This window comes from Elephas maximus, chromosome 5, assembly GCF_024166365.1.
Source record: "Elephas maximus indicus isolate mEleMax1 chromosome 5, mEleMax1 primary haplotype, whole genome shotgun sequence".
Lineage (NCBI taxonomy): Eukaryota > Metazoa > Chordata > Mammalia > Proboscidea > Elephantidae > Elephas > Elephas maximus.
Genome location: NC_064823.1, coordinates 86,124,053 through 86,136,590, shown reverse-complemented (window position 1 = coordinate 86,136,590; position 12,538 = coordinate 86,124,053). Strand labels below are relative to the sequence as shown.

At 38.2% G+C, this 12,538-nt stretch overlaps 1 protein-coding gene across 1 annotated transcript in view; it reads right to left on the bottom strand.

Annotated features, from left to right (window-relative positions):
- GC (GC vitamin D binding protein) overlaps positions 1–10,951 on the bottom strand; it is a 107,590-nt gene extending 96,639 nt beyond the window's left edge. Inside the window, exons 1-2 of the mRNA XM_049885284.1 lie at positions 10,831–10,951; positions 9,933–10,217 (exon numbers count right to left, since the gene is read on the bottom strand). Coding sequence (XP_049741241.1) covers positions 9,933–10,217; positions 10,831–10,951 — 406 coding nt within the window. The remainder of the gene's footprint in view (positions 1–9,932; positions 10,218–10,830) is intronic.
- Between the last annotated feature and the right edge of the window lie 1,587 nt (positions 10,952–12,538).

Genomic DNA, 12,538 nt, shown 5'->3' with positions numbered 1-12,538 from the left:
ACCTCACCCTACCGACCTCTGTGAGGCACCTTCCGTCTTGCATATTAAATTTAGTACACCTGGAACTTAATGGTTCACAGAACACATTCTGCTGCTTGGTCTTCCAAAGCCCTTTTCACACACTCTTTTCTTTGGAATACTCTTTATTTTGTGTTCTTTCTCCCCTATATCTTTCAACAAAAGAAGCCTTTCATTTATTTATTTAACTCACATATGATTCACACCACTTTTTGCCAGATATCACACAAGCTGTTGGAGGTATAATGGCAAAAAGAACTGTATGGTCCTCCCCCTCACCAAACTTCTAATCTAGTTAGGAAGATAGGCTTTGAAAACAAAATTACACGTGTGCTGAGTGTGTGGAGAACGGAGCGGAGAGTAAGAATAGATGAAAATAAACCGGTCGATTTCTGCTATTGGCTTAATTTTTTTTTTTAACAATAACAACAAAAAACCCACAAATGTTTACAGTAACATTATTTATAATTTCCAAAAGTTGGAAACAATCCAATTGTCCATTATCTGATGTATGGACAACCATTCATACAGTGGGATATTATATAACAATAATAAGGAATGAAGTACTGATACATGCTACTACATGAATGAACTTTGAAGGTATAAGCTACCTGAGGATTCCATTTATATGAAATGTCCAGAATTGGAAAATTTATAAAGACGGAAAATAGATTAGTGTTTGCTTAGGGCTGGTGGGTGAGCCAGCATATGGAAGTGATAGGTAAATGGAACAGGGATTCTTTTTGAGGTGAGAAATGTTCTAAAATTGACTGTCGTGATGGTTTCACACATCTCTGAATATACTAAAAAACATTAAATTGTACATTTTACATGTGTAAATTGTATGATATATGAATTATATCTCAATAAAGTTGTTACTAAAAAGAAAGAAGAAGAAACCTAGTACCCATTAGCAAGGCTCATATATTCTTAGCCTGTTTGAGCCCAGGCCAGCCTTGGCCAAGGACATGTGAGTAACCTCCACACAGACTCTGAGCAATCTCTGCTCCCATGGAGATTCTTCCTCTCTGGTAACCTGCCCTACAAATTGCATTTGCTTCAGCTGTCTTAAACTCTGATCTCTGCCTCCTCAGCTTGATACACTGAAGTCAGGAAATTTTCCACTAATAGAAAGCCAGGGCAACATTGGGACTTATCTTGAGAGGTTCTTTACTCTCAGGGATCTCAAATTTGTGTCACTTTCTGTTTAATGCCTGAAAACATTCCAACAGGTGACCTAGTTGGATACTTGTTTCTTCTGTTATTCCATCATACTGGAAGAGGAAATACTCTGGAAATACTCTATATGCATATTGTATGATAAAGATTAGCTTTATTTCAAGTAGTTTTGCCTTTGTCCTTGGCTCCTTGGTGCCTTGGAATTTAACTGTCAGACCATACCTAACTAACAGATAAGGTGAGGTGATTAGGTAACTCTGGAGTGGGGGCTGGCCAGGCCAGAAAGACCTACGGTGTAGTACCTCATAATCACCTCATAATATTGACCAGTCTTAGAGAACAGGGACTGGTCTGGCTAAAAAGACCATCAATCGACCTTAGGGGAGAGGGGCTAGAGTTTGCATTACATGGTGAGACTCCTAGTAAAAGATCTGGACACTGAAGCTCTATGGGCATGCTGGTGGGTGAAAACATCTGCTCTTGGAAGGGTGACTCAAATCCTTTAGGACATGGAAGCTTGACATTGGGAACCCTCCCAGACCTCACCCTATACGTCTTGTCTTTGTGCTAATCCTAATTTGTATCCTTTATAATAAAGCTGTAATTGTAAATATAGTACTTTCCACAGGTTCTGTGATTCGTTCCAGCAATTTATCAAACTCAAGGAAGTGATGGGAGCTAGCAAGTCAGAAATAAGCAGGCTTGGGACCCCTGAGCTCGTGGCTGGCATCCTGAAGGGGCAGAGTTAAACCCTGGAATCTACAGCCAGCAGGTCAGAAGTAAAGGAAGATCCTGGGCCCCTCAAACTTGCAGCTGACATCTACCTATTTGGCAGTCTGAAGGACAGTGTCCTTTTAGTTCATCAGATCTTAAGCTAGCTCCAGGTGACTAGGGTCAGAGAAAGAAGGGCTGCGTGGGCAGCTGCTGTCAGAGCTGACTGAGAAATGGAAGAGTGAGGATATTGGATTTATGCTGATTTTATTATTGTTGCACATAAGTTTGTATAAACACAACTAAAAAATACCTAAAATCTATCTAAAGACTTTGCCTATAAGTTTACAACAATGAGAAAACAATTATTTAAGAATAAATTTTATTGGCATATTCCAAACTGTAAAAAAACTGAACTTTAATTTTTAAGTATTTATATTTAGTTTTTGTTTGTTTTTTTCCTTTTTTATCTGCTCTGGAAATCTATTTCAATACTAAGATGAAAATTAGTATTGAAAAGACTAAGTGTTTGAAAATGCTAAATTGCTCTGTAATGTTGAGGAACTGAACAAAAATATTTAAGCTTTTGAACTAAGTGACTTGGAGAATCCTTTTATTTATTTGCTTTGCTTGAACAGTAGGTTTATTTACTGTCTTGCCTCTGAATGTTGGGTATGAGCCATTATTCTAATAGCTTTGTAAATTTATAATATTAATTATTTTTCAGTTTTCTTAACTATTCCAATTAACATTTCATTATTTTAAAAGCCTTATACTCCCCAGTGCATTTAATTAGTGCAAGTAATGTTTATTTGGAGTTTAAATTTAATATTATTTGTGTGTGTTTGTTTTGGATTGACATTTATCATCTAGAATTATTCTCATATAAGAGCATATTTGAGAGTCTGCACTGAGATATGTCTGCACTGATTAGGTTAGGCTAATATCTTTCACAGATAAATGAGACCTTCAAGATAGTCTAACTGCCACTTGTGATGTTATAATAGGGGATTAAAAAAATTTAAATCCTACAGTACTGTTGTTTTCACATTGATTTCTTCATTCTTTTTTAAATTTTTATTGTGTTTTTTTTAAGTGAAAGTTTACAAATAAAGTCAGTCTCTCATACAAAAATTTATATACACCTTGCTATATACTCCTAGTTCCTCTCCCCCTAATGACACAGCACACTCTTCCCTCCACTCTCTATTTTCATGTCCATTCTGACACCCTCTGCCCTCTCATCTCCCCTCCAGACAGGAGCTGCCCATGTGGTCTCATGTGTCTACTTGATCGAAGAAGCTCACTCTTCACCAGTATTATTTTCTATTCTATTCCATAGTCCAGTCTAATCCCTGCCTGAAGAGTTGGCTTTGGGAATGGTTCCTGTCTTGGGTTAACAGAAGGGCTGGGGACCATGACCTCTGGGGTCCTTTTAGTCTCAGTCAGGCCATTAAATCTGGTCTTTTTAAGAATTTGGGACCTGGAGCCCACTGCCCTCCTGCTCCCCTCAGGGGTTCTCTCTTGTGTTCCCTGTTGGGCAAACATCAGTTGTAGCTGGGCACCATCTAGTTCTTCTGGTCTTAGGCTGATGTAGTCTCTGGTTTATGTGGCCCTTTCTGTCCCTTGGGCTCATAATTACCTTGTGTCTTTGGTGTTCTTTGTTCTCCTTTGATCATGGTGCGTTGAGACCAATTGATGCATCATAGATGGCCGCTTGCTAGCATTTAAGACCCCAAACGCCACTCTCCAAAGTGGGATGCAGAATGTTTTCTTAATAGATTTTATTATGCCAATTCACCTAGATGTCCCCTGAAACCATGGTCCTTGAACCCCTGCCCCTGCTATGCTGGCCTTCGAACTGTTCAGTTTATTCAGGAAACTGCTTTTGGTTAAGTCCAGTTGTGCTTATCTCTCCTGTATTGTGTGTTGTCTTTCCCTTCACCTAAAATAGTTCCTGTCTACTATCTAATTTTAGTGAATACCCCTCTCCCTCCCTCCTTCCCCACTCTCATAACCATCAAAGAATATTTTATTCTCTGTTAACACTATTTCTTGAACTCTTATAATAGTGGTCTTATACAAAATTTGTCCTTTTGCAACTGACTAATTTCACTCAGCATGATGCCTTCCAGATTCCTCCATGTTATGAAATGTTTCGTGGATTCATCATTGTTCTTTATCCATACGTAGTATTCCACTTCGGTCACTAGTGTTCAGTGTGTCAAATCTATTCTTCAGATGGTCTCTAAATTCAGGTGGGATATACTCAAGGTCATATTTTGGCTCTTGTGGACTTGCTCTAATTTTCTTCAGTTTCAGCTTGAACTTGAATATGAACAACTGATGGTCTGTTCCACAGTCGGCCCCTGGCCTTGTTCTGACTGATGATATTGAGCTTTTCCATCGTCTCTTTCCACAGATGTAGTTTGATTTCTGTGTGTTCCATCTGGTGAGGTCCATGTGTATAGCTGCCATTTATGTTGGTGAAAGAAGGTATTTGCAACGGAGAAGTTGCTGGTCTTGCAAAATTCTATCATTCAATCTCTGGCATTGTTTCTATCACCAAGGCCATATTTTCCAACTACTGATTCTTCTTCTTTGTTTCCAACTTTCACATTCCAATCACCAGTAATTATCAATGCATCTTGATTGCATGTTCAGTCAATTTCAGACTGCAGCAGCTGATAAAAATTTACTATTTCTTCACCTTTGGCCCTAGTGGTTGGTGCGTAAATTTGAATAATAGTCGTATTAATTGGTTTTCCTTGTAGGCGTATGGCTATTATCTTATCACTGACAGCGTTGTACTTTAGGATAGATCTTGAAATATTCTTTTTGATGATGAATGACACAACCTTCCTCTTCAAGTTGTCACTCCCAGCATAGTAGACTGTATGATTGTCTGATTCAAAATGGCCAATACCTGTCCATTGCAGCTCACTAATGCCTAGGATATCAATCTTTATGTGTTCCATTTCATTTTTGATGATTTCCAATTTTCCTAGATTCATACTTCATACATTCCAGGTTCTAAAGAATAGATTTGACACATAGAACACTAGTGACCAAAGACCAGATGAGTTGTGGAATGACATCCAGGACATCACACATGAAGAAAGCAAGAGGTCATTGAAAAGACAGGAAAGAAAGAAAAGACCAAGATGGATGTCAGAGGAGACTCTGAGACTTACTCTTGAATGTCGAGCAGCTAAAGCAAAAGGAAGAATTGATGAAGTAAAAGAACCGAAGATTTCAAAGGGCAGCTAGAAAAGACAAAGTAAACTATTATAATGACATGTGCAAAGAGCTGGAGATGGAAAGCCAAAAGGAAAGAACATGCTAGGCGTTTCTCAAGCTGAAAGAACTGAAGAAAAAATTCAAGCCTTGAGTTGCAATAGTGAAGGATTCTATGGGGAAAATATTAAATGATGCAGGAAGCATCAAAAGAAGATGGAAGGAATACACAGAGGATGACCACATCAGAACTCAAAATAGAGGATGACAATTTCATTACATAACTCCAAAATTACATCATTACATAATTGCGAAACCACTAATCATGGCCCAGCCACACTGACACATAACTTAAACCATCACAGCCACACTGACATATAGCAGTAACCATCACAGCCAGTGTTACTGTCACTACACACCTCAGCATTCATTACTACCAGACGTCTGTTGTTAATGTGCAAAATAGTTGGATAGTAGATTTTTTACTATTGTTGTGAATGGAAAATATCATATAATAAAGTTGATAAGTGAGGAGTATGTGTATACATGTATGTACATATCTGTATGTACAAATAGATAGATAGGTATAGGTATATGTGTGTATATATATAGTATATATGTTACCATCATCTGCTTTTTACAAATGCAAAAACCAAGGCTTAGAGAGTTTTCTGATAAGTACAGTCTGAATTTGAAACCAAGTATTTTGACCCAGTAAACTACCTAAAGGAGCCCTGGTGGTGCAGTGGTTAAATGCTCAGCTGCTAACCAAAGGATCTGTGGTTCAAATCTACCAGCTGCTCTACGGGATGTGGCAGCCTGCTTCTGTAAAGTTTTACGGCCTTGGAAACCCTATGGGCCAGTTCTACTCTGTCCTATAGGGTCACTATGAGTCGAAATTGAGAGCTTTGGGAAAGCATCTAGATGGCACAGTTTGTGCTTGACTACCAATCCAAAAGTTGGCAGTTGGAACCCACCCAGTGGCAACATGGAAGAAATGCCTGGCTATCTGCTTCTGTAAAGATTATAGGAAAAAAAAAATTGTGGAGCAATTCTACTCTCTAACACATGGAGTTGCCATGAGTTGGAATCAACTCAATGGCAACGAGTTTGGTTTTTGGTTTATTTTGATCCAGGAACTACACCTCAACCAGTACTCTACTATTAGCAAGTGAGCAACGACTATAAGTGGACTACATCTTTTCCATACTTCTATTTTTCAATTATATTTAAGTACTTTTCTAATTGTGATTAAGCATTTGGTTACTAACAGAAAGGTTGGCAATTTGAACTTACACAGCAGTTCTGTGGAAGAAAGACCAGACAATCAGATCCTATAAAGACTGCAGCCAAGAAAACCCTATGGGGCAGTTGTACTGCATCACATGCGGTAGCTATGAGTCAGAGTTGACTTGATGGCACCCAACAACAACAACAGAAACAAAAACAAAACTCTTCTAATTAATAAAATTTAAATTTGCTTGAAGACTTTGCTGAATTAAGAGTAGTTATTATGGGTGGTAGTTGTTGATAATTTTTTGGTAAAAAAAAAAAGGATCCACATACTTGAAAAAGTTGGAAGCCACAGAATTAGAACTTAGCAGTGGGATCATTAATGGGATCATTAGCTCAGAACTTATATATAGTAGCACTGCTCTCATAAAAACACTCTTCATGGCTATAGTTTCACCATAACTGGCCACTTTAGATATGCACACTTTTTGTTTTAAAAAAGAACAGAGAAAGTAGAGCAGTATAACAGAAATATCAACTCAAACCAATTACATAATTGAAAATGAATTAATTCTGAAATCTATGTGATGAGGGGCAACTCTTTATAATTGATTACAAGTAAGCTGACACCTTATTTTCTTATTTTATTGTCTTCCTCTCTCTGTCTGCCTGACATTCTCTCTCGAAACACACACACAAAATTCATTAAAAATATACGTAGTAGTAGGGAAGGGCAAAATGGCTTCTAGAGGAGGTATATAGCTTTGTGATTACACTAGACTTCCGCATCACTTTGCCCCTAAACTGAGAACAGAAGATAATATTCCTCAAAACCCAAACAAAAATTGACTACATACTCAGAAATTTCTAAACTACCTTAAAATCTGCTTCATTTTAAATACATTTTTCCTATTAGTTTTAAAGCACAATTATGTCATTATTTAAATTTCCTGTGTTTTTCTGTAAATACCGTTTGATTAAATCAACAGGAACATGAGTCTGCCTTTTGTACCCAATGCCTATTATTAAGGGATGATTGAGATTGATTGCCTGGATAAAGTGTGATGGAATGTTAAAGTTCACTGTTATTCGATCATGAGGAATCATATTTTTATATATTTAGGAGGTGAAATGGCATGGTTTTAAATTGCATCCCATTAAGAGTTGGACTATAAGCAGCAATGTTCATTTATTCATTTGTTGTTTCACTCATTCATTCAACAGATATTTGTGGAGCTCTTACTACGATGAATAAAACAGACCTTGTCCTGATTTCTTGAAACTCACTCTACAGATTTTAATATATTTAATGGGGTCTATGACTTTTTTTTTTTTATGACCTTACTCATATTTACCAGGGTTTTCAGACTTCTTCCCTTCCGGAAACACAGCCTGAGTGGGGCACTGCTTAGGTCTTACCTCACATCCTTTCAGCCCAACTTTCCTCCTTCAAATGTTACTATATTATCTTATTGTGAACAGGTTTAACCCGACATCACCTCACTCTCCATCATTCTGATGCATGTTCAAAGCTGGAAGTATGAGGGAGTTAACACCCCAGGAGACAAGCCTTGACAATGGGAAACAGGCATTTGTAGATAAATACTACTCTCTTCCACCCTCCAAACAGAGAATTTTGAGATGCATTGTAGATGGTTCCTCTGAGGGAGCCATCTTAGTGGGTGAGCACATCCCATAGTAAAATACGTGTATTCAAGCTCTTGCCTCAGACTCCATTTATAAGGAGAACCCAGGCTAAGACAGTTGGTGCGAGACATAACTCTAGAAAGCAGACCTCAAAATGGGATTTTGGAACTGGTAGTTCACTGGTTGCAGAGTTATCAGGCCCCATTACTGGTGGCAGGTGGTAGGGTGGTGGCATGAAGTAGCATCAGTATTAAGACTGTAACTAGTGATGGATTGAGAAGAGGTACAGGAGAAAGTGAGTCATTGGCTTATATAGTGATAGTAGCGCTAAATGCTATTGTGGCAAAAGTAAAGATAGTAACTATGGAGTTAACTGGCTTTTGTTAGCTCCTTTAGAAACCTTGAAAAAAAGAAAAGAATGGGCTCAGTATTGCCAATTATCAACTCAAGGCATGCGGTGAAATTCAAAGAAGCCTCCATGGCAGTGTTGAAATCGAGCCATATCTTCTATCACTGCTGTATAATCACTCTCTTGTCCTAGAATTGTGTTGACTCTCCTTTTTTGTTGTAGTATAGCCCTGGGGATCCTGAGTTTCTTGACATTGCAGAATATTATGCTGGTTCACTGTATTGTTGACACGATGCTAATCACAATGGTTGAACAAGAATTGTTATGTACTCAGATACCCTAATAAGATTCAAGGGTTGGTCCTGAATAGGGGAAGTTTTTAGAGGTTCCCTAGAGAAAGGCTCAGCACTTGGTAGGCCTCTTTGGATTTTGGAGGCAACATTTGGGAATGCTTCTCTGATTCATTCATTTGTTTCTTGAAAGTTGGCCAGGTTTGAGTAGGGCTCAGAGTAAGAGATGGCTTTGAAAAAAGCCAGTTTACCAGCACACCACTGGTTGCAGCGCTGTCATTCAGAATGCAGTACAGGTAGTCCCTGACTTACTACAGGAATTCATCTTGATGACTCTGTTGTAAGTCAGTTCTGAGGTTAAGTGGAATACTTCATTTTTTTTTTTTTTTTATATTGCCTTTTATTATCAGTATCTTTACAAATCTGATCTTTATTTGTCTTTGGGGGTTGAAAACATCACACGCAAACTTTCAGATATATTTTAATACGTGCATACATAAAAAAATACATGAAACATAAAAACTTACTCAGACAATGAAGAACAGTTGGACAATGTTGGCATTTTGTCAATTGCAGTGATAACTCCTCTTATGGAAGGTTCTGGATCATCTGGATTATCCCTGGGAATAAGGATGGCGTTTCAGGTCAGAAAAATTAGTGAGAGTTGTCTATATGGCTGTTTTCTTTTTGTCTCATACATTTCCTGGTAACATCTCACTGCTTCCCAAATTGGCCTATTGATTTCAGCAAAGCGATCAGTGTTTGGGTCCATGTTTTCAAGCAAATGAAGTCCCTGATTTAGTTTAGAAAAAGCTTCAGCTAATCTTTTCACTGTAAAAATTTTTGACAACTCTCCTTCCTCTTCCTCATTATTTCTTTCTTCTTCAGCATTTCTTTCCCCTTCAAAATCCATTCAGCCCTGATGGGTCAATTCCCTTCTACGTGATCTATGAGCTGTTCTACATCGACAATATCAAGTTCTCAGTTCAGCATCTTTGCCATATGGATGATTTTTCCACAGACCTCTTCCATCATATTATCCTGATCAAATGCTTGGAGCATGTTCACATAAATCAGCAATTTTTTCCATGTCCCCCCCATGCATTTTCCCATAACTTTGTACAAGGAAAATGCAATGTTTCAGATACACTGGAGAATATTATAATTCTTCCAGAAATTGTGCAATGTTCCTGCACCTCCATCTATTGCAGCTATTGCCTGAGCAAACATAGTCCATAGGTAGTATGCCTAGAAGGTGGTGATTGCACCTGGATCCACAGGCTGAATCACAGCTGCCATATTGGAAGGTAGATACACCACTTTCACGTCTTGTCTTAGATCATCTACGTGAGGAGGATGTCCTGGGGCATTACCAAGTAACAGTAGAATCTTGAAAGGAATACTCTTTCCAAGGCAGTAGGCACACACTTCTGGATTGAAACAATTTAAAAACCAGTGTTTGAATAGCACAATTGTTATCCAGGCCTTGGAATTACTCCTGCAGAAGACTAGCAGCTTATTTTTATCAATGTTTTTGAATGCTGGGGTGTTCTCTGCATGGTAAACAAGAAACTTTTTAATTTAAATTCAACAGTATTTCCTTCAAGCAACAGCGTGATTCTGTCTTTAAATACCTTGAAACTAGGCATCGACTTCGCCTCTTTGTTAATATAGATCTGTTCTGGCACCCTTTTCCAAAACAAGCCTTCTTCATCCACGTTAAATATCTGCTATGGTAGATATTCTTCATCTTGTATTGTTTTGTCCAGTTCATTATTGAATTTTTAGGCAGCTTCAATATTGGTTCTTCCTGCCTCTCCAGCTATACGCATGTCAGGTAAGCCAAATCTGTGTTTGAAGCAATGAAACCAGCCCTTGCTGACATAGAAGTACTTGCTGTAGTCTTCTTCTTGCGGTTCATTCAGGTTTTCAAAAGGGCTGCGTGCTTTCCTTTGAATTACCAGTAAATTCATAGGAATTTTTTTCTGGATTCGGTTTTCTATCCAAATCATCAACAGCTTCTCCATATCTTGGATTGGCCCTGGCTTCTTAAAATTGTCGATTTTATGTCAATTGCTATTTTAATTGCCTCCAAAATCCTATTCTTATCCTTAATGCTTGTCAAAATGGTTGAATGAGACAGTTTTTCTCCACACTCTGTTTTACCGACTTTCTTTCCATTAGTATAGGCCTTAATGAGCTTCATCTTCATATCCATGTCTATAGCCTTTCTTGCCTTCTTTTTTGGATTATAACTTTCAGTGGCATGACTTCTTTTACTAGACATATCGTTGGGGGTATAAGCAATGCAGGTGTTATAGTTAGAGAAACTTGAACAACTCAGCTTCAAGTTAACAACTGATGTTTCTTATGGTACAAAACACTGAATAAAATCACACTATACACCTGGTCTACAATGAAGTCAGTGTCAATGTCATAACAATGAAGTCAGAGTTGTAATGGCTGTCAGGTGTGTGCACAGTTCAATTGTCTGATAGAGTTGAGCATTGCCCAACTCTCTATCCATTATGACTCCCATTACCAACACCAGCTTCATTGTAGAGGAGGGCATAGCCTGCCATATGGCAGTGTTTTGAACTGCAAATCATAAAATTGAACATCTACAAGGGAACATGTGAGAATGATAACATTAGCAAGTTATGTGCTCCAACATTTTATGTAGTACATATTACTAACAATAAAAAACAATAAGGTGTACAAAAAAAAAGACACTTGTAAGTGTGTTTCATAATTCAAACTAAAAAAAACCAAACTCATTGCCATTGAGTCGATTCCAACTGATAGTGACCTATACAACAGAGTAGAACTGCCCCATGAGGTTTCCAAGGAGCACCTAGTGGATTCAAACTGTCAACCTTTTGGTTAGCAGCCGTAGATCTTAACTACTATCCCACCAGGGTTTCCTTCATAACTCAAATACGTTGTAAATAGAGGACTACCTGTACATGCACTAACCAGTGGTTGATATATTGTGATATATAGTGCTGTGTCCTCAATAACTAGAACATATGAACATGGGAACCAAAGGTTCCAAGGAGAATCGGTCCTTCTCACCATTAGTCAAAGTGACCTTTTTTGGTGGTGGGGGGCAGGATTTATACCTTGGAATTTGTGCTTTACATCCCTTGGTTCTTATTATGGATTGAATTTTGTGCCCCTATGTATAGGAATCCTACGCCTATGGATGTGGAAGTAATCCTGTTTTTTTTTTTTATGTATAGGAATCCTACGCCTATGGATGTGGAAGTAATCCTGTTTGGAAATAGGATTTTCTTTATTATGTGAATGAGGCCATATTTGTGTAGTGTGTATCCTAACCTAATCACTTCTGGGTTACAAAGAACAGTATAGACACAGAAATAAGGGGACACACATAGGGGAAGAGAGATACCATGTGAAGGTCACCAAAGAACTGAGGAATTCTGGCGCTACAGAACCTGAGACAAGTATTTCTCCCAAAGCCAGAGAGAGCCTTCACCTATAGCAAATGCCCCAAATTCAGGTTTGTAGCCTCCTAAACTGTGAGAAAACAATTTTTTTTCTTTAAAGCTACCCAATCATGGTATTTCTGTTACAGTGGCACTAGGAAACTATGACAGCTCTGCTGGTTTAGAGGTTTGAGTTCCCATCAGGTCCATAAAAGAGTTCTGATGAACCTGAAGTTTGACTGCTAACTTGTCATTTTGACTTCTAACGCTGCGAAACCACCAGACAAATAAAGGAGTTACTGTATGAGTGGGAATATTGATTCCAATTACCAAGTAGATAGGGATGTTGCTACATGCTAGGAACAGGAAGGAGTACATCTTGAATCCAGTAGATTCCTCAGGATAATCTTAGTGCTTCTGTGTTT